Source organism: Antechinus flavipes, chromosome 3, assembly GCF_016432865.1.
Source record: "Antechinus flavipes isolate AdamAnt ecotype Samford, QLD, Australia chromosome 3, AdamAnt_v2, whole genome shotgun sequence".
In the NCBI taxonomy this organism is placed as follows: Eukaryota; Metazoa; Chordata; class Mammalia; order Dasyuromorphia; family Dasyuridae; genus Antechinus; species Antechinus flavipes.
Window position 1 is genome coordinate 386,018,887 of NC_067400.1, and position 23,654 is coordinate 386,042,540.

A 23,654-nucleotide genomic window follows, 5' to 3' on the forward strand; every position below is an offset into this window, starting at 1 on the left:
ATAAACTTCTTTTTGCCAGCCTATCTTTTCAGGTTCGTGAATTCTTTCGTGTTAGACCTATCGACCAGAAGGGCTTCCCACAACTCTCTGCCCTGCACGAAACCTTATCAATTTTGTAATATACACTGGTAGATGAAGAATTATTAAAGTAATAATATGCCACATAGTCTTATTTTCAATTGCCAAAAAACTGATTATTCCTAAAAGAAAAAAACTATTTAATAAGTTTTAGTTCAATGCCTCAAAAAAAAAAATTCTAAACTGGCATCATAAAGTTAATTTTTTAAAAAAAGCTTTAGTTCCCTAAAAATGTAACACTAATATTATGGAAAATAAAAGAGCAATCTCTAAAAGAAAAATGCAACATAGCTTTAAAAAAAAAAAAATCACCTGGTAAGAGAAGGAATCCTATCTTATTAATACCATGGAAGAACAATGTAATTAAATAAATAGCAAGAAGTATCTTAATTTACTTTAAGTTAGGAATACTACTATAGTGACACTACTGATCAACCAAAGAAGATAACTCATTTCTTTTCCAGATTCCTAATATTATCTTTGGTATTTAAAAAATATTTTAAAATGCATATTTAATATATTATTTGTATCATGTACTTTGAGCTATATTTTTAGTGATGAACATGAGTTTTCTCTCACCTGGTTCCTGTTATCACCAAATAGTCAAGAAAAATAAAATATGAGTTGCAATCTGTGGTCAAAGAATATAGTGAATTTAACTGGTCTTTACTGGAATAGAATTTATAATCTAAGATTCATCAACATCTCATTAAAAATACAACTACCAACAAACAATGTCTCAATGTAGCAATTTCAAATAAAAATCTACTTACTATCCCTGAAACTTTTTTCTTAAAACACATTAAAGAGACATTTCCTGAATGTATAGAATACTGAAAAAAACATTGTTTAGTATTATTTTTTAAAAGGGTAACAAACGATAGCACTAGGCTAATAGACCATGGATAAGAATTCTATTTTGAATTATTCACTTAATAAAGTAAAAATAAAATAAAATAAAGAGTTCTATTGATCTAAAATAAGAATACTACAAACAAAAGATGGTTTCCTTTTTCTTAAAAGAAAACTGACAAATAAAGAAATAGCCTTTTATTTGGTATTGACACTATCATGCTACAACTATGCAGAGCAGTTAAAAGTTGATTGAAATTTAATTAGAGTATAGAAAAGTTAATTAAGGAACTTAAGAAAATATTCTACTTAGTAAAAAAGAATCTCAAAAATGAATAAATCTACATTTTTCAATAACTCTGAAGATTAAGTTAAACTCTTTTTTTAAAAGAAAAAATGGGGCAATTTATTATTAGTAAAGTAACTTAACCAAGAAAACCCTATGGAATACAAAAATGTTTTAGTCTACAGAAAGGGCAGTATTTTGAAATGAGGGGAAAAAAAGTCTTAACCTAAAAAACAGAGTAATAGCAACAAGAAATAAGGTGTTTTATCATAGGCAGATATGGCATTGCTAAGGGGAGGTCATATTATCTACTTTAGTCAAATCATGAATCAACTGAAAGGCTATTTTTAATGCCTCATTCCACTCCATAATTTTGATTCCTAATTCAAACTTCCCAAATCAAACTCCAATCTGGACTTTAAAATTGGAATTTAAAAGCAATAATTCTAAGACTGAGCCTAGCAACTTTATGACATTGAGATGATCATACTGTTATACCCGAACTCAAAAACTGTCACTCTCCTCATCCAAACAATACTGAAAAAGATTTGAAAACAAATTCTTTATGCCAAAATTCTATTCAAATTTGGGTTTACAGGTCTATGAAGTCTTACAGAGTCCATGAAATCAAAGAATATGAAGAATGGCAAGGGCATGCTATTAAAAAGTTAATAGATACTTAAAGGATGAGTAAACTAGAAATATTCTTATGGAATAAAATAATAAGTAATTGAAACAACATATAAAAAAGGTAAATGTCAAGTCCAAAAATTTAGTAGTGTGTTAGAGCAGATACTCAGGCAATTTATTAACTCTCTCTGAAGCCAAGTTCCAGTTGTCTCAATTTATTCTGAACAATACTGATACAGTAAATGCCAAAGGTGAGAAGATTATAGCATTAAAAGGCACAAAAACTTTGCCATTTGATTTTTTAAGTTTCTAATTACATAGGTAATTTATATTTATGTATTATAGTTAACACTGAATCAGTATTACTGAAACACATTTAGCAGAAGTCAGGCAAATAAAAATACTAACAGTAATTCCCTACCTTAAATGTTCATATTTCCATACACCTTCATCTTGGCCTTCAGGTGGTTCAAGAATTTTGTCAATATTGGAGCAGTCTGCCCTTATGTTCTGTTGAATATACTATGAATAAAAAGTCCTCAAAGTTATTTAAATTAAATACAGTATAATACATTGCCTATGTCAAATTTTATTTTTAAATATATGTAATTATTTTCTGCCATTTTAAAAATTTCAAAATGCTTCACTTTTATGTGAGAAATGAAATGTATATAGTCTACAATCAATAAGCCAGTCAGTAACTACCATGCAAAGAAGCTAATTCTTAAATATCTTTTAAATGTTCTATTATAAAGGAAATTAAATTCTAATATATAGGAAAGACATTGAATTTATCAGAACTGGAATTGAAACAGAAAATCATTCAAATGAACATGAATTTTAAATTATATGATGTGGTAGAGGGTTGTAAAAAATTCTAAAGTATTCAGTTACTATTAACCTCTTCAACTAAAAGTAAAAAAGAAGACAAACTATTCAAATGAAATCAAAAAGTTCAAGACTGAATTTGGTAACATAGTCAAAATTTGCAGATATTCTTAAACTTGAAGCATAGTCTTGAATATACCACCTTCCTAATTCCATATTCCCCCTTCAATCCATATTTCATACTATTGTTAGATTCACCTTCCTAAATCATCACATTCAATATCCTAACTCTGCTAAAAATATTTCAATAACTCCATAATTCCTACCTAATTAAATTGTTCTGTCTAGTTTTCAAAAAAATTCTCCAAAATTTTATTTCCCTACACCTATCCAACCATTTCTCACTGCTTCCTAACACTATGTTTTCAATTAGATTGGTCTTTATTACTGTGCTTCAAAAAAAAAATGAAAAACAAAAAAAAAAAAAAATGCTATGCTTAATCTTACTTCTGTGATTTTGCTCATAGTTTTGCTTCCCTAAGGAACTGGATCTAGATCATTAAAATAAGTAATTTATAAGCTGATTTACTCATAACAATATTATGTTTGATGTAAAGAAAAATGTAAGGTATAGTTTTTCCAGAAATAATTACTAATTGAATTGTAAAATGTAATTTTAAAAATCTGTTACAAATGTAGCTAAATTGCTGAAGTTAAAAGAATCTTGTATCTCAGTTTCTGACAGTGAATGGAAAGAAAAAAAAACATAAATTTGTTTTTAAAGTGGTCTCCTTATTTCACATAGGCTAACAGGATAGTAGCTTTTCACAATCTGATCCCAATATAGCAGAAAAGTTTTTAACCAGCTGTTTTTTTGGCATGGGCCAGGTAACTCCTTCTTAGGCAGAATGGTGACCCTCTGCTCTTGGGGGACTCACAATATTAGTACTGGTCTTTAAAAATCCACTAAGAGTTAGTCCTATTACACCTCAGAACTCCCAAACTCAAGCAATCCCCCAGTCTCAGTCTTCCCAGAAGAAGACATATGCCACCATACCCAATGTATGAAAAAACATCAATATTATAGTTAGGAATACTTGATTTTGTTTCCTAGAGATCAGGTACTACAATTTTTTATCTTTATACCTCCAATACCTAAAACAGTAGTAAATATTTATAAAGTGAAGTTAATTTTTAAAAAATGAATAAAACCATGTCCTAAGGGTTTAGAAGAATCTCAACTACGTCTAAAAAGTCTTTATTTTCTGAAAAGAAATCAGTGGGGAAATTTTCACTAGATACAATTTGCTATATGTGACTTTGCTTTGTCATTTTCTAAAATATCACTTTCATCAGTTTCTGCTTCCTTTATTGCTTCATGTGTATCTTCATGGAATTCTGAAAATAAAAAAGATTGCCCAAAGTGGAAAAAAAAATTCTCTACTCTTCCACCTAAGTTTATTTCTTGATTTCATTTATTTCTAAACACAGGCCAGTTTCCTTCTGATGCTCTTAAAGATAAAAGGAACTGAAGTGAAGGGAAAAAAAGTTAAAGAATTAGAGTTTTGTCATTCAAGTGTCTTACTTCCATGTAGCAGAAAATATATACTTGGGAAAATCCCAGATGGAATATCTAGCCAAATCCCTGAAGATATTCTGCATTGTGTAACATCTGTAGTTCTAACTATGCTATTTATTTTGTAATCTTGTCAAATGGAGAGTTAGTGCTATCATTATTAATATATGTGCCTTTGTGTATTTGATGCAAGGACATAAACTTGGTGGTGCCAAAAATACTTCCTATATCTTAACAAAAGCATGAGTTTTACTTCTTCTATACTTATAATGGATATGCCTAAATTCTTCAAAACATTAAATCTAGTCACTTTGTAAAAATTTTATTTTTATGCTTATGACTATTTAAAAATATATATTACTTTTTCTGGAAGACTTGTTTTTTATAAATCTTTGTTAAATATCATTCCATCCCACCAAATCATAATGGAGTTCTCTTTCACTTTTAATTTCCAATCTAATTCCACCTCTTTGGATCTTAGCGAAGGCAAAAACATCTTAGCTCACCATGTCAAAAGTGAGCCTACTTTGGTTTTTGTTTGTTTTGTTTTGTTTTGTTTTTGGTTGAGGCAATTGGGGTTAAGTGACTTGCCCAGGGTCACACATCCAGGAAGTGTTAAGTGTCTGAGGTTAGATTTGAACTCAGGTTCTCCTGACTTCAGGGCTGATGCTCTGTCCACTGTGCCGTTTAGCTGCCCCTTATTAAAATATTAAAACAAAAAGAAAGTTCATTTTTTGTTACAGGCAAAGAAGCCTGGAGTTACCGGTTCTCAACAGTAAACAACAAACAACAGTAGTCATGAATGGAACAAGTATTATACAAAGAATGAACTATAATTGCACTTTCTATACTGGAAGCTTCAATTAAGTCAATAAAATCAAACAGCTTTTTGATCATAGGACATAAATGTGAGGAACAAAAGAAATGACCTCTTGAATAGCACAGAATTTTTGCTTCTAAAAATTTGACTCAATTCTAAATCAAATCTTTAATGGACTTCACCAGAAACTCACAACCAATTGAGTCCACAGAAATCCTTACTATATTTTCATTTTCTTTTATAAATTAAGGCAGCTAACTGATGCAGTAGAGTGTTATGTTTAAAGTAAGAAAGACCTGGGGTTCAAAACCAACCTTGGACTTTTATTAGTTCTGTGTTCCTAGGTCTTCACTTAAAGGCTATCTCTCTTATTTTCCTCATTTGTAAAATGGAAATACTTAGACCTGTCTCTCAGGGTCACTATGACAACAAAATGTCACATGTATTACATTCAGTGTATGACATAACTATTTAAATTCTGTATCTTAGTATGTATAAACTTTTTCTACTTGAGTAATTTTAACAAATTTTTTAAAAAATTAAAAGAAAAAAAGAAAAAAATTAGATACTTCTAGGTTATCATGGAACATTTATTTATTATTTTCATGTTGTTTTTTGTTATTTTCATGTCTTCCTCATTAGATATGAACTCTTCAAGGGAAGGGACTATCTTTTACCTTTCTTTGTATCCTCAGCATTTAGAATAATAGCTGGCACATAGTAGGTGCTTAATAATATTTTTTGATGGATTGACTGATTCATGACTCAGTCTGACATCCTGAAACAAAACAATGGCTGACAAAAGTTTAAAATGAATATACCTTCCATAATAGTTAAATTAATTTTAATGAAATTTGATTTGTGGATAAGTAGAGTTTACAAAGACAGATTGAGAATAATTGCTAATTTAAACAAAAAGGCAACAACAAAAACAGTTTAGAGCGGATATGGAAAAAATAGGTTGATTCTGTCACTTTGGAATAATATTTACTTTTAAACACTGTAAATAATAGAAATTTACAGTGTAAGACTCAATTTTTTGTTTCTGGGTATTTATTGGTAAGGGAGAAAAGTACCAAGAAAAACAAGTTTAAGATAGCATCCCACAACTATCATAATTAAAATAAACCCATACAGGCAAATATTGAGGTTAGTGGGGCTCTAACTTAATGTTAATGAAAATTGTGGAGGGTTTCTGCCACTATATAACAAAAACGACCAAACTCTCTGACCTAATGATTCCATTTCTGAGGCTATAGTCTACAGATTTTATCAAAATTAAAAAGAATATGTATCTAAATAAAAGTATCCATAGCTACTTTGTCACACCAACAAATAAACCAAACCCCAAAAAACTAGAAATATATGTGTCCAAGGGTTGGAAAATTGATGTACAAATTACAGAATATTAATGTAATAAGATATTATTGTGCTACAAAAAGTACAATGAATATAAATAAATATGGAAATACATGTGAAATGATATGAAATTAGAATAAGACCTACAATGACAATTTAAGAACTGACAAAAACAGCAAAACATATTTATATATAAAGAAAAAGATACAGAATAAAAATTAGCATAATTTGGTTAAAATGTATGTAACTATTTTCTAGTCAAAATGTTAATGATTTTATTTGAAGATTTATTTTATATTTATTCCATTGTTTATTTTGTATTTTTAGTTACAATTACTATCAGTAAAAGGAGTTTCCTCATCTGAGATTTCCCTAAGTCAATAAAAACAGGTTCAGTCCTTAGTCCTGTTACTAAATTTATAATAAAAATTTTAAAGAAAGATATGATGATACATATTGAGTAAAGTTTGCAGGTCATAAAGTTGTTAATACCCAAGAAGAAAATACTTCCTACCTGTTGAACAGCTAATGTGCTGTCCATTTCATCAAAGGATTCATCAGGCCAATTATAGAAATCCTATGAAAATACAAAAATTAGGAATGATTTCAACTTTTTAAATTACATTTCAACATCTAACAACTAGAGAGGGAAAAAGGCCTTATAATATGGAATTTAGAAAAATAATTTTACAAATTGTACACAATATTTTCAAATAAACAGCAAGATTTTTACTTCATCTTAAAACAAATTGAATTCTTTCTTTCCAAATTTCTCAACATATACTCTGAGAAGTCTTATTGAATTAGTAAGTTAAAATATATTTAATACTATGACAACTTAACTATGGCAACTTATCTTGAAAATATTTCTAAATATTTGTATAATTGTTCAAATCAACTAAAATATGGTTAATTGAACATATTGATTTTCCTTGATTAAGGCTACCAAATTAATAGGTAAATTTTTTTTCTATATAAATACAAAATAAAAATGGTTTTATTCCCAGTTCTAAAGCAAACAACCAACTTTATTAAAATGCAATGATCATCTAATTGTAATGAAATTGAATTACTCTAATACTCAAATGGATCTAATTCAATATTAATAGCTTCTTTAATAATTAGAAGTAAAGGAAATAAATACAACAAATTAACTTTAGGTAATTTTGAATATACTATCATCTCCTACAAATCACAAAAAACTATGTTGTAATAATTCTTTCCACATGGTTTAAACATAAGCATTCATTCATACATTAAGTATTTATTATCACCTATTATATACAAAACACTTAGGCACTGCTCTAAAATGAAACTTCTTGCTCTAAAAAAAGCTCACATACGTCTTTGAGGAAAGAGCATGCACACAGATGAGTCAATACAAATTTATATGTGGAATAAATGCAAAATAATTTTAATACACATTTTTTGTTCTTCAAAATTATTTTAAAAGCTGATACACATGCTTAAAAAGTAAGTTATTGGACAAAAATCACAATCTTTAGAATTTACACAAAGAGATTATATAATACGACACAGAATGATCATTTTAATTATTCATGTTCACTATATTTACTATGAAACATGTCCAGAATCAAGATTAATTAAATTTCTCCCATTTCAACCATCTACTTAACTTTCTCAAAACAAAAGTAGGTGGAAATAAGACCAGAGATATCCCATCCCTTTAGTTTTGTCACCTAAAATCCTAAATTTGGAGAATGATCAATTTCCATAAGAAAAAATTCACTTATCTCATGTTTGGCATACCAGACAAATCCTTAAGTAATCATTTTTTATGTCAAGACTTTTTTGGATGGCTGCTTTTTTATTTTACAAAATGGACCTATAACAGTGTATTTTGAGGGAAAAGGGAAAGAGAACTACAATTCTTTCTACTATAACATAACTATCTTTTCTCACATAAATATCAATACACTTTAGATGTTACCATATTATTAAGGTAACATTTTCTGAACCAAAAAGTATCACCTAAATAAATGAGAAGATAGCAGTAAGCTGAGTATAAACATCAAGATAGGAAAAAAACCTAAGTTCATAAATTAAGAAATCTAATTCAGCACAAAGATAATGTGGAACCAATAGTAACAATCCAATGAAATTTTTTTTTTTTTAAAAAGGTCGATAAAATTACACTTAAAAAGGAGAAAGTTCACAAAACAAAAGAAAAATGTTTGAATCTGTTACTTACTCAGGAAGATAAAACTACCAGGAAAAACAGTAGACAGTCATTAAATTGTTCCTTTCAAAACAGGTCAAGTATTCTGTGTTCAGTTAAGAGCTGGAGATGGCATAATATATCTTTGGCAACATATTACACGCTTTCTGTAATTTTTTTTCTTTATCTTTCTTTCTTTTTTCTTTTTTTTTTTTGCTGAGGCAATTGGGGTTAAGTGACTTGCCCAGGGTCACTAGGAAATGTTAAGTGTCTGAGACAAAATTTGAACTTAGGTCCTCCTTACTTCAGGGCTGGTGCTCTATCACTGAACCAGCTAGCTGCCCCAGCTAGAACAGCTTTCTACCGTCTTAATGACATTTAATTTGATTTCTTTAAAAAGAAAGAAATAGAGATAGAGGTAGAGATTCTTTAGTTCTTTGGAGGTCTTCGGCTTACTGCTAAAGCCTATGGACACTCTCAGAATGATGTTTTATAGGATTATAAAGGAAATTAGTTACACTGAAATAGTTGCTTATATATATTTCCATATATACTATACATATATATATATATATATACATATATATATGCACAGATATATATATTCCCTGCACCTATTGTAAGGCTTTGAAGAAAGTCCTATGAGGTAGTCTAATTGATAAGTCTAGGAACCAGTTGGGAATTTTTTCAAATGCAGCACCTCTTAGCCAAATTTCAAAAGAAAATATATTAATTTAAAAGCACAGATTCACACCAATTTAGTGGTTTGTTAGACGTTAGCAAAACCAGAGGCAGATCATTCCCATAAGCTGGGGAAGGGAAGACCCGGAAAAAGCAGACACTGCCTTCTAACAAGTCACAGCCTGATGGAAGAAAAACTCGCCGGACTAGAAAAGCACACAAGGGTATCAACAAGAACTTGTCAAAGACAGACCACAAAGCCCGAGCCACCTCATTTACCCTGGGACCTAGATGGAGTTCATAATCAACCCAAGCTGGGATGGAGTTGGGGAAAAGGAAAAGGGTGAAGGAGTAGGCTGAGGAGGGGAAGAGAATTGTGTTTACACTCGCACTTATCCGGGGCCTCCTCCCCCGCGGGGGGGTGGGGTCCTCTGGGTCTTTCCGGAGGAGGGGGGTCGGGGGGGAGGGGAATTGGGACGGGAAGCCGGGACCGCCAACAGCTGCTCTTGACAGTCTCCTGACAGACAACCCGAGGTCCCTTCTCCGAGGCCAAGCTCACCCCCCCACCCCCACCCCCACCCCCACTCCCGGCCCGATCCCTAGCGGCCTCTCTTCCGGAGCCGCCCGAGGTTGGCCGCCCGCGGAGGACCAGCCAGTGGCTGCGGAAGCAGTAGGCCGGACACCAGCCCCTGCGGGAGACTTGCCCGGCCCGTCCGCCTTCTGTCAAGACTCCATTCCGAAGACAAGCCTCTATCCCCTTCCCAGCACGGTCAGCCCGGCGTCTCGACCGGCGCAGAAAAGCACCCGGCCTCTAAAGAGGCCTGCGCTGGTACCTGAGCCTTGGTGCCGGGCCTGTTTCTCCTCAGCACTGCCGTCCCCTCCGCCATGACCATAGTGCCAGAATCTGGGCGGCTAGAGCCGGTACCCGGATGTTGGGGGACGGCTCCCAGCTCGGAGGGAGGGGGCGGGGCGGCGAAGGCGAGAGAGGGAAGGGAGGGGAAGGGAGGGGAGGGGAGAGGAGCCGAGGTGCCCAAGGGCTGGGGAGGAGAACCAGCAGACGGAACAGCCGCGGCTGGGGCAGGCGGGAGAGCGGTAGGCGGGAGAGTAGCAGACGGAGTCGCTCTTTTCTGGGAGCAGGCGGGAGAGAATCGAATAAAGAAAAAAAGGGAGAAAAGGGAGCAACTGTGGTGGAAGGACCGGAGATCTGGGCAGGAACGACCAGATTAGGGAAAACTGGGAAGAAAAATGAGTGAAGACCTTGCCGGAGCGGGAGGGGGCCGGGAAGGAGGCGGGAACTGCTGGAAGGAGGATTCCGCCTTCGGACGGGGAGAGGATAAAACGTGGAAGAGCCTGGGAAAGCGCACCTTTGTGGGAATGTGCTGGGCGTCTCTTGGGCGGGGGGGGGGGGGGGCTTGGCCTTGTGCTGCATGAAATAGTTTTGTGAAAGCGTGTGGGTATTGCAGTCCTTTTCGATAGCAGTCTTTAGGCCTGAATAGAGAAAGAGAAATCGAATCCCAAAGATAAGTCGGCCATGATGAAGGGCCTGGAGAGTGTACGGTTAGAATCCCTTTTAGGGATTCGGGATGTTTACCCTGGAGAAAAGAAGACTTGGAAGGACAAAACTGACTATTTAAAAGCCCGCCTATCTTATGGAAGCTTTGTACCACTGGACTCCAAAGGATCAATAGATAGAAATCACAGCCGCAATTTAGGCTCGGTGGGGGAAGGGGTAAAGTGCTAGACTTGGGATCAGAAAATTGGTTCAAATTTCCCTTCTAATTAATGGCTATTTCTCTGTGAGCAAGTATTTTTCCTGTCTGTGCCTCATCTGTAAAATGGGGAGATTAATACCTGTAGGTCGTTATGCTCAAATGAGATGAGTGTAAACTAGCTTTGCAAACCTTAAATTACGGTCTAATTGAATGTAAGTTACTTGAAAGTAGAGACTTTTAAATTTTTTCTCCCTACTTGAATGATTGATTAACAATCTATCCCAAATGGAATGTGCTGGCTTAGGCAATAGTTGATTCCCACTTCTTCCCTCCACTAGACGTCCTCTGAGATCCCTTTCAACTCTGAAATTCTGATTCTGTCAATAAAAAGCCGAAATACAGGTCTCAGTGACCATAGTGAATAAGCAGAGCAATCTTTATGGGCTCTAAAGATTGAAATTTCAAAGTGGCAGGATATCTCCAAGATATTTCTCTACATACCAGTCAGTCAAAAGGCATTAAGCACTTAAAATTTTTCCAGGAACTGTGAAAAGAAAGACATAGAGTATCCCTGTCCTCTAGGAGTTCACCATGAAATGGTAACGATATACTCAAAATCATGTATTTGCTAGAAATATGTAAATTGAAAGTTTTCTTAGATAGAAAACTATAGTAGTTTTTAGGAAAGAGAGAAGGGATTTGGTAATCCACAAGACCTCAGCATGAGCTGGATCCCTATTTAAAATTAAGACCATTTGATTTGAGTTTTGTGTGTCCTATTTCTGTGTTTAAAAAAAACCCCTAAGTGCATACTTGTATCAGAAACAATGGTTATCTGGTTTAATGCATTAGACAGTTTTAGCACATATGTTTATGTTTCCACAGTTCAATGTAACAGAGAAGAAAATGATTCTCTTATTGAACGTGTTTAAAGTGGAAATTTTCTATCTTTTGTGTTACCATCTTCTATTTGTTCCTAGCCTGAATCATTTATATTGTGTTTACCCCAGTGATGTAAAGCATGGTTTTGTGGCTCAGAAACCTTAAACTCTGAATTTTGAAGAATAGTTTATACTAATTGGGAGGCCAGTTTAAAGGGGGGGAAACAAAAAAGGGGGGGGACTAGATGACTAGATTCCAAGAAATTCCCAGTTGTTCTTTAGAGTTCTCTAATTTTGTCTGAGAAGTGAAGAGTTAACCTTAATTTAAGTGAGATAATTGTCCACTTGTGGAATTAAGCTCAAATGAATTGAGGATACTCCAGAAGAAGAGGGCCTCAAAAAAAAAAAAAAAAAAAAAAAAGGAACAAAACTGAAGATTCCAAGATAGGTGCCTCTTTGATGAAGATAATGGAAAGACTTCTATAAAATTCAAGAACCTTTCTCTGGGCTTCAGTTTCTTTACCTGTAAAATAAAAATAATACTTGTACTACTACAGGATTGTTGTATATGTAAATATCAGCTTCATTTTAACTTTGCTGTCCTCTCAAGTTGTCCTATATAATCTTTTCTTCCTTTCTCACCACACTCCTAGAAAAAGTTGTCTCCATTTCCTCATCTCCCACTCACTTCTCAGTCCCCTGGCTTTTCTATTCAACTGAAACTGCTTTTTCTGCTTTATCATCTCATACTTGAACAAGTTTGAATATGCTTCTGGTTGGTCTTCCTCCCTCAGGTGTCATCTAGTTCCAGACTGTGGTCAATTCAGTTGTCAGATTTTCCTACACAACAGATTTAACTCTTCTCCCCATTGAGGAAACTTCTGTGGCTCTCTTCCAGAATCAAATATAAAATCTTCTCTTTGGTTTTTTTAAAGCCTTCAGAAGCTGGCCCTTTCTTACCTTTCCAACCTTCTTATACCTTACTCTCCTCTACAATCCCCTCTTCCAAATGTTTTCTCTGACTGACTCCATGCCTGTAATTGTTTCCTTCCTCACTAAAAGGTTTCCCTGATTTCCTTCAAGATTAAGCAAAAATTTCATCATCTTGAACTTTCTCCAGAAAGTTCACTATTTCTTGTTATCCTAACTTAAAAAAAATAAACATTTCCATAATAAAGTAGAACACACATAAAAAGGATTGCATCTGAAACTGCAAATCTATTATATATAGCTTACTTTTCCTTTTAAATATATAATAAACTTGTATAACTTCCCCATCACCACCACCATTACCATGGCTACCACTACCATTAGACCTAAATACATACATACATATACATATATATATATATGTATGTATTTATAAAGCCATATTATTATCTATCAATTCCTTCTCTAGGTGAAGATAACATCTTTCTTCATAGGTCCTGTGTGATTAATTTGGATATTTATAATAGTCAAAAAGTTTGGTCACTCAATTATTTTAAAAATAATGTTACCATATACCATGTTTCCTTGATTCTGCTCATTTCATTCTTCATTATTTCATGTAGGTCTTTCCATGTTTTTCCAAAATCAACTAGATCATTTTTCATAATCTAATAGTATTCTATCACAATCATGTGCCACAACTTGTTTAGCCATTCCCCAATTGATGGGCATCCTCTCAGTTTTCAGTTCTTCGCTTGGTAGCAAAGAAAGAGAGCTGCTATAAATATTTTGTATATCCTTTCCCCCCTTTTTTATGATTTCTTTGAGACATTTACTTAATAGTGGTATTGCTGAGTCAAAGAGTACTCAGTTCTATAACTCTTTGGACAAAATTCCAAATTCTTCTCTACGATGTTTGGATTGGTTCACAGTTCCACCAAAAATAAATTAGTGACCCAATTTTTCTACATCCCCTCCAATGTTTGTTGCTTTCCTCCTCTATCATTTTAGTCAATTGGAGAGGCATAAAATATCTGAAGTTTGTTTAATTTGCATTTCTCAAATCAATGATTTAGAGCATTTTTATATGACTTTAAAACGTTTTGATTTCATCAGAAAATGATTCATCTTGTGATGATTTATGAACTACGGAATGACTCATTCTTAATAGATTTAACAAAATTCTTTATATATTTGAGAGATGAGACCTTTATCTGAAAAACTATGAATTTCCCCCCCAATTTTCTGCTTTTCCTTGATCTTGACCATATTAGTTTTATTTATATAAAACCTTTTTAAATTTAATGTAATCTAAAGTATCCATTTTGCACTTCCCAGGGTTCTTTATCTCTTTTTTGTTCAGAATTTTTTCCCCTATCCATCAATCTGATAAGTAATATGTTCCATGTTCTTCAAATTTTCTTTCATTATCTCCCTTGTATCTAAGTTATGTATCCATTTTGACCTTATCTTGCTTTTGCTGCATCCCACAGGTTTTGATATATAGTCTCATTATTGTAATTCTCTTTAATGAAATTATTGTTTCTATGATGGTTCTCTAATACATTCATTCTTTAATAATAGGTTGTTTAGTTCCTAAATAGTTTTTATTTTGTATTCCTGTGGTCTCTTACTAAATATAATTTTTATTATATTTTATATAATAAATTTTTATGCCCTAATATATGGTCAGTCTTTGTAAAGGTACCATGAATCAAATATTCCTTTCTATTCCCATTAAATTCCCTCCAGATTATATATATACTTATATACATATATAAATTTCATATTTAGCTTGTTTAAAATTCTATTCACTTCCTTGACTTCTTGTGTATTTTTTTTTTTTGTTAGATTTATCTGGTTCTGAGTGGGGAAGATTATAAAGTATTCCACTTATAGTACTATTGTCTACTTCGACTTATAATTAATTTAACTTTAAAAAATTTAGATTTTTTATATTTAGTGCATATAAGTTTACTATTGATATGGCTTCATTGTCCGTGTTGTCTTTTATCATAATGAAGTTTCCCTGTTTATCTCTATTAATTAATCTGTTTTAGCTTTAATTTTGTCTGAGATCATAATTGCTACCTGTGCTTTTTTTTTTAAATCATCTGAAGCATAATAAATTCTTTTCCATACCTTATTCTCTCTCTCATTTTTATTTTTTAAATCTTTTTTTTTTAATTTTGTGAGCAATTGAGCTTAAGTGATTTGACCAGGATCACCAGGATGCAGCAGGTATTAAATGTCTAAGTTGGATTTGAACTCAGCACCCCCTGATTCCAGGGCACCAGTGCTCTATCCACTGTGCTATTTAGCTGCTCTGTATCTCTTATTTTTAAATATCTTTCTTGTAGACAATATATTGTAAGATTCTGATTTTTAACCCATTCTACTATTTCTCTTTCACATTTAGAGTTATAATTGCTATTTCTACATTTTTTCCATTTTTTTTCTTTACTATTGTCCTTTTCAGCCTCTCTATTTACCTTATGCCTCCTCAGAAGTCCTTTACTTCTAACTACCGACCTCCTCCACATTTTTTAAAAGAATTCTTTCCTTGTCCTATCCCTTTTATCCTCCTCTTTTTTATTCTACTCACTCCTCCGAATTCCTTCCTTCTCCTCTACTCCCAATTTCCTAAATTTTAATCTACACACCTTTCTATATAAGTTCCTCCCTTAACCTGTCCCCTTGCCCTCTTATTTCTTTATACATTAGAAGATTTATACTCTTCTAGATATATATGTTGTTCCATCTTTACCTCGGATCTAATGAGAATAAGGTTCTAGCACTATCAGCCCTCCACCTCCATTTGCTTTCTCTTTTACCTTATCCTACTCAATTTTGTTTCTTAGAATTGCCCTGTTATACTGAGCTCAGCCCCAACTTTTTTTCCAAGTAACAAAGATAGTCTTAATAAAACTGATAATATTTTCACATGTAAGAAATAAAATCATAAACCTTATTGATTCTTTTATATTTGATCTTTAATATTTATATTTCTCCCGGCTCTTGTATGCTGAATTTTCCATTGAGTTCTGGTCTTTTTGTCACAAATACTTATCTTTCATTTTGTCAAATGATCTTTTCTAAAATTTAGAATTATACTCAAATTTGCTGAGTAACTTATTTTTGGTTGCAACCCTAACTCATTTACTCTTCATAATAAAATATTTTAGTGTAGAAGCTGCAAATTCTTATGTAATCCTAGTTGTAGTTCCTCAGTATTTTTTTCCTTGTTGCATATAATATTTCCTTCTCAAATAAAGGCAAAGCCAAGATCGAAGAGTAAAACCAGGAACTCACCCACCTCTTCCCCCAAACTGTTCCAAATTCCTTTAAATAATGACTGAAATATTTTAGAGCATCAGAACATCCAAATATACAGAGCAGAAAATTTTCTGATTGAAGATAGGAAAAGTCTGTGGCACTAGGTAGGAGACCAGCACACAGTTCTAATGCAGGTCCAAGCCAGTGTAGCCCAACCCTACACTACCCACGCCTTTCCCCCCAGCCCCTGCCCTACACCAGCAAACCAGGAATGGGTCAAGGTCCTTTGATTCATCAGCAATACTGGTGGTTTCCAGACTTCTCTGCCCAGAGACGCCAAAGACATCTTTCAGCAAGAGTGAGAAGGCCTTGGAAAAACAGCAAACCAAGAGTGGGCATGGTCAGTGGTGTGAGTGGCAACTCCCTGAGGCTTTAGCTCATAGGAGGTCTCTTTATTAGCAGTGAGAAAGATCTCTGTTACTGTAGTGCCCTAAATCTTATTATAGTGGAGCAGGGACACTTCTAACAATTCCAGGGCAGAAAAGAGTGTTTGTGGTCAGGTGCTCTAAAAGAATCTCTGAAAACAGCTGCACAAAATCCCTGAAGCTTTGCATAGTGCACTCCACGCTGGAAACAGAGCCTTACTCTGACAAAGAGTTAAAAGTAGAATAATAAACTAGGAAATAAGTAGACAACAGAAAAAATTTCTTGACCACAGAAAGGTACTATGGTGACAAGGAAAATCAAAACACAATCAGAATAAAATAACAAAGTCAAAACTCCTATATCCAAACCCTCCAAGAAAAATAAGAATTGGTCTCAGGCTATGGAAGAACTCAAAAGGAATTTTGAAAATCAAGTAAGAGCAATAGAGAAAAAATTAGAGAATTGAGAATGTTCCAAAAGAAAATACAAAGAGCTAATGAGAAGAATGCTTTAAAAAACAAACTAGGCCAAATGGGAAAAGAGGTTCAAAAGCTCACTGAGGAAAATAATTCCTTTAAAAAATTAGAATTGAGCAAATGGAAGCTAATGACTTTGTGAAAAATTAAAATTCATTGAAGTAAAAACAGAAAACACTGGTGAAACATCTCATTGGAAACACAACAGATCTGGAAAATAGATCCAGGAGAGATAATTTTAAAATTATTGGTTTATCTGAAAGTCATGATAAAAAAAAATAGCCTGGACATCATCTTTCAAGAAATTACTTGGAAAAACTGTCCTGATATTCTAGAACCATAGAGTAAAATAGAAACTGAAAAGCAATTGATTACCTCCTAAAAGAGATCCCAAAATGAAAACTTCCAGGAAAATTATAGCCAAATTCTGGAACTCCCAGGTCAAGAAGAAAATATTTTGAGCATTCAGAAAGAAACAATTCAAAGATGGTGGAGACATAGGATAACACAAGATTTAGCAGCTTCTACCTTAAAAGATCAAAGGATTTGGAATAAGATATTTTGGAGAGCAATGGAGCTAGGATTACAAGCCAAAAATATTGAGTATAATCCTTCAAGGGAAAAGATGGATATTCAGTGAAAAGGGGGATTTTCAAGCATTCATGATAAAAAGACCAGAACTGAATGGAAATTTTTATTTTCAAATACAGGACCCAGGAAAAGCATAAGGAGGTAAATCCAGGAAAGTGATATCTAGACTTAATAAGGTTTTATCTGTTTACATTCCTACATGAGAGGATTATCCTTATTACTCATAAAAAACTTTTTCTTTATTATGGCAGTTAGAGTGTGAGGATTACACTGAAGTGTGAAACCTAGAAAGTGACCTTTCATTTGTGAACCACAGCACATTAGAGAAAACTAAAGGAATGCTTTGGTAATCTTTATCTAACTCTCTGAACAGAGTTTATAGGCTCTAGGAAAGATCCACACAACCCAGAGAAGTCAGAGATATCTTTAAAAAATGAAATTAAGTGGTGAGGGAGAAAGGATAGGGAGAAATGAAATGGTATAAATTATCTGCCATAAAAAGAAGCAAGAAAAAATTTGTACTGTGGAGGAGAAGAGGAGGAAAGGATAAGTGAATGAACCTTACTGTCATCAGAATTGGCTCAAAGAGGAAATAACTTACACACTCTATGGATATAGAAATTATTTTACCCTGCAGGAAAGAAGAAGAGGAATAGGATATAGGAAGGGGGAGGGTGGTAGAAGATAGGGTGTATTGGGAAGGGAGCAGTCTAGTAGCAGAACACTTGAGAAGGGATAGGGTGAAAAGAGAGAATAAAATAAATGGGGAGAAATAGGAGTAGTAATTGTAAAAAAAGAATTTTGCAAGTAAATTTCTGTAATAAGGCCTTATTTCTCAAACATAGAACTTCAAATTTATAAATAAAAAAAAATAAGAGCCAGGCCTAATTGGTAAGTGATGAAAAGATGTGCCTAAAGGATTATAAATTCATTCATATCTATCCTTTGATCTAAAAATACCACTATTAGGCATGAATGCCAAAAAAGATTGAAAAAAAAAAAAAAGGAAAAGGACCGATATTGTACAAAAATATATATAGCAACTCTCAGGGCAAAAAATTGGAAATTAAGAGGATGCCCATTAATTGGAGAATGACTGAATAAATTGTGGTATGTGATTATAAGGAATAGTATTGTTCTTAGGGAAATGATGAGCAGGATATGCTCAGAAAAACCTGGATAATCCTCCATGAAAAGCAAAATAAAATGTATTGTGTACAAAGTAATACCAATGTTCTGGAATGATCAGCTGTGAATGGCTTTGTTATTCTTGATAGTACAATGATCCATGACTACTCTGAAGGACTTATGGATAAAAAATACTATCCATACTCAGAGAAGGAACTGATTGTATCTGGATACAGATTGCAACATTACCTCTCCCTCTCCCCTCTCTTTTACTCCCCTTGGGGAAGGGGAGAACACCTATGTTTTCTGTTACAATATGACTTTTATAGAAATGTTTTGCATAATTTCACATGTAATTTATTAATATAGGGGCGGAAGGTGGAGATAAGAGAGAATAGACAAAAGTTTTAAAAACAAATTTTAAAAATTGTTTTAAATATAACTGGAAAAAAAAATTAAATAAATAGAGATCACTTACATTAAAGTGCAAGAGTATTAGGCCTTAGAAATTAAAATGTTGCCATTAATGATTATCTGTATTTAATTTGATTTAAACCAAAATCTGTCCTAAAGGAAATAACAAGGCCTGAGAATTATCTCTTAATCAGTATTATTATGATAAATCACAACTTAACATGAAAAGATATTTGCTGCTTTGTGTAAGATATTGATTGTATAGCTCCAAGAAAGTTCTATTTACTTCAGTTTACTGTTCCCTAAAGGGGTAATAATAGAATCCACCTCCCAGGATTGTTATGAGGATCACAAGATTGTTAAGTGCATGGTATAGTACATGGCATAGTGCAAATGCTATGTGAATGTTAACTGTTTTTACTATCTTATTAATTATATGTAATTGCTTCATATTTGATAACTTTATATGGGTTTTTATATGTGGCTAATATAGAATATCAATGTTATGAATGATTTCCTATGTAAGGTTATTTGGAAACTCATTCAACTAAATTAAGGTTGCTTGATTGGAAACTAATTGTTTCTTAATTTAAATACATAATATTGTTTATGATATTATATTTCTAAATTTTCTTATATTGTGCAATTTAGTAAATAATTGTGTCAGTTATATCATTAGGAAAAAACATTTCTCTGATAATCTAGATGGTGTTAGATTTAGAATTGTACTGTTTAAAAAAATCAGTGGGTTAGGAAGCTATTAAGTCATTCTATTGGCTTTACTGACTTTGTGTTGGTAATATTCTGAAGTAGTATAATTTAAGAACTTGGAAGCTTTGCATACATTTAAAAGGAAGTTTCACTTAAAATTACTTGGATATTACTTATTAATTACGAGTTTGTTAACTAAATATATATATATTTCCTCCTTAACCTGAGAACTCTGAAGCTTGGCTATGATCTTCCTGTAAGTTTTTAGCTCAAGATCTCTTTCAGGTGGGTGATTATTAAATTTTTTTTTTCCTATTTCTACTTTACCTTCTTGTTCTAGAACTTCAGGGCAATTTTCCTTAATAATTTCTTGTAAAATTATATCTAGATTCTTTTTTTTTATTGCAACTTTCAAGTAGTCAACAATGTTTACATTGTCTCTTCTTGATTTGTTCTTAAGGTCATTTATTTTTCTAATTTCTTTCTTTCTAAAAAGTCCTTTTTAAGTTCTTCCAAGAACTCTATATGGGTCTGTAATCATTTGATGTTTCTCTTTGAGGTAGGAGTGACTTTTTCCACTTCACTGCCTTCTTCCTTACATGAACTCAGATCTTCTCTATCCCCATAGTATCTGTCATGGCCCATTCTTTCTCTTTTGTTTACTCGCTTTTATTTTGTTTTATTTTCTTTTCAGCAATTTATTATTGTAATCAGGTTCCAGTTGCTAGTAGGTAATGGTGCCTTAGGCCTCAGGTCTTGCTTACTACTATTTTCTGAATTCTCTCCAAGGGTCTAAATTCAGGTATTCCTCTCCACTCCTAAAACAGAGCTAGGAGCCATACGTTTCCAGAAATGCTCTTGCTTCCTGCATAGCTGCAACTTTCAGCTCACCCCTCTGCCGAGTAATTGAAACCAGGAATTTGGTTTTCCTTCAAGTGCCCATAACCAACAATGTCCCTATCTCTCTGCTATAGCACTTACTAACATGTGCTAGCTCATTCTCTCCCACAGCTGTATCCTTGGGCTTAGTCTGGTCTGCACTGCTATGCCAGCTGTCCTAAGACAGTGGAGGGTCTTTCTGCCCTTCTACTCAGCCCTTACTCAGCCATTCCATCCCCATACTGTTTATAAAGTGAAAGTTCTTGAGGCTAGATTACTTCCTACCTAGCTGCCCCCAGGGCTTGTTGTTTGTAGAGATATTTGTACTTCAATCAGGCCAAATCTACTCTTGGAGGTTGAATTTTTCCTTTGATTCTCTCAAGTTTTCTTAGGTGGACAACTGCTTTATTCCAAATTTTGTTTATTTTTGCTGTTCAAGTTGAGGCTGTTCTGTTTTGTTTATGGGGGAAATTTGAAAGCCTGGAATTTTCTGACCTACTCTGCCATTTTTTCAAGAAGCCTTTCTTGATTCCCTTTAAATGCTAGTTCCTTCCTTCTGAAATATATCTTTAATTTGTTTTGTATATATCTTGTTTGCACTTTGTCTCCCTCATTGCACTGAGATCTTTCAGACAAGAACCATTTGCCTTTTTTTGTTTGTTTGTTTCCTCAAGGATTAATACAGTGTCTAGCACATAGTAGGTGCTAAATAAGCATGGCATTTTCTTCAGCCTAACCCAATTTTACTTCCTTCCTACAGCATTTAACACCCTCACCTCCCTAGCCCTGAGGTAGCTGCTGTGTAATAGAAAGTGAACTAGATATGGAATGCTTGGGTTGTCTCTTCTCCATCCCTCACTCCAATCCTAATAATTGAATCACCTTGAGCAAGTTATTTTATATAAACTTTTTGTTTCCTCATCTATAAAATGGGAAAGAATTGATTAGATCAGAACGTTTCAAACTTTTTGTTCTCAAGACCCCTTTACATCCTTAAAAATTATTAAGAATCCTAAGGAATTTTTGGTTTTGTTAGTAAATATTTTGGTAAATATTTAACAGCTGACTCTGGCAATGTTTAATAACTGAGGGCACACTTTTAAGTTTAATGTGCATCATTACATTTTTCTCCATCATTTAAATGTAGACAATCAACAAATTAATAAATCAAGCCTGATTTGTAGCATTTATGAATTTCTGAGGTATAAATGCTCACACTGAAAATCTAACCATCAATTTTCAATAATCATTTCCCAGGATACTTTTCAATATTTATCATATTTGAAATTAAAACTGTAAATTATTTAAACATTAATTCAATTAATTAATATAAATAATATAATAATAAATAATAATATAAAATAATGTATAAATATTTTTATGAAAGCTATTTCCAAAAATAAAAAATTAAGTGAGAAAAGTGGCATTATTTTGCATATTTTTTCCAAACCTCTTTAATGTCTGACTTTATAGTCAGACTGTATTCTCATATCTACTTCTATATTTGTTCAGTTGTTTTAGTTGAGTTACATGAAGGAAATCTGGCCTCATACCAAAACATAGTTGGAAAAGAGATCAGTATTTTAATAAGCAAATGACATCAATATTATTATGAAATTATGAAAATAATTTTGACCTTGAAGATCCCCTAAAAGGGTTTCAGAGATCCTCCACACTGATGATACTCAAGATCCATTACAAGTTTAATACACCCATCCTGTAATATTTTCCTCAGAATATACCAAGGAATTCTAGGTCTGAAGTAGCATTAGGAAATATCATTTAGCCTATAAAGCAAAATAAGAGAAGTAAATGGAATGTTGTGCTTAGAGAAAGGTAAAACATCATCCTGAGTGGGAGGGAAGAAGAGTAATAAAGATAAAAGTTTTTCTGATGTAAATTCTGGCCTTGTTCACAGGAATAACCTTGTTCTGTAAGAATGAAATGTTTCCACATCCTCACATTTATGCTGATAAGCTTTCAGGGTTAGTTTTGAAAAACATCAGCAACTACATCAGAAATGCTTTGACCACCTGACAGCTTGGAGTAAAAAAATGGCATGCTATTTTTGGAGGTAATATATACACCCTAGCTTCTGGTCTTAGTTCTGATAATGATTTGGAACAAAACTGCTAGAACTTTTTAGAATTCAAGAATCCTAAATTCTGGTCTTAGTTTTGATAGTGATTTGGAACAAACCAATGAGTCTCAAATCTCTATTAGTAAGAAGGATAATAACATCCTTTTTTCTTCTTTGTGGAAAGGACATTTTCAAGGATAAATTGGAACAGTGGAAGTAAGTTGGCAAGTTACAACAAAAGATAAATAAAGTATGTCAAGTAGAAGAAATTTTGAATACCAGATTGAGAGTTGGCTTCTGGGTAAGGATGACCTGGGTTCATCTTATATAACCTCTTATTCATAGTGATCCCAGTGAATAACTTCAAAAATAAAACAAAAAGTTCTCACTTACTCAGGCAACTATCTAAGATGATAAATTCCAGAAGAGTGCCCATTTCCATAGCAAGAAGTTGTTCTCTTTCCTCCTTCCAAATCCCTAAATCAACACAAGATTGGTTCAAAAAAAAAAGTTACCACCAAAAGTTTAATTTTTTCAACCTTTTATTTTGCTTGTAGTGGCAGTACTGTCATGTTAGGTTGAAAACAGAAGGTCAGGATTAGCATCCTAGAAATGCCATTAACAGGTGGCAAAACCTTGGGCAAACTACTTGACCTTAATGAGCTTCAGGAAATAAGGATAATATTTATTTTCCTTGATTTCCAAATGTACAAGAAAAAATCAAATATCTTTAAAGTGCTTTGTAAACCAGCTAAATTTCAGCCTCACTTTGATCATCCTATGTAATCTTTTTTCATTCCAGAAAAAAAATCATTTCACTTAAAACCTTCACTTGCTTATCACCTATTTATTTCTCAACTC

General features: G+C 33.2%; 1 protein-coding gene across 3 annotated transcripts in view; it reads right to left on the reverse strand.

Moving 5' to 3' along the window:
- LOC127554437 (MOB-like protein phocein) overlaps positions 1-23,654 on the reverse strand; it is a 68,833-nt gene that overhangs the window by 16,876 nt on the left and 28,303 nt on the right. The window contains exons 1-3 of one of the 3 annotated variants that reach the window (XM_051985946.1): positions 10,123-10,628; positions 6,944-7,006; positions 2,268-2,368 (exon numbers count right to left, since the gene is read on the reverse strand). In XM_051985946.1, coding sequence (XP_051841906.1) covers positions 2,268-2,368; positions 6,944-7,006; positions 10,123-10,182 — 224 coding nt within the window. In that variant the 5' untranslated portion in view covers positions 10,183-10,628. Of the gene's footprint in view, positions 1-2,267; positions 2,369-6,943; positions 7,007-8,641; positions 9,161-10,122; positions 10,629-23,654 lie in introns of those variants that run through there. The other 2 variants (XM_051985947.1, XM_051985949.1) reach the window with 2 other exon arrangements.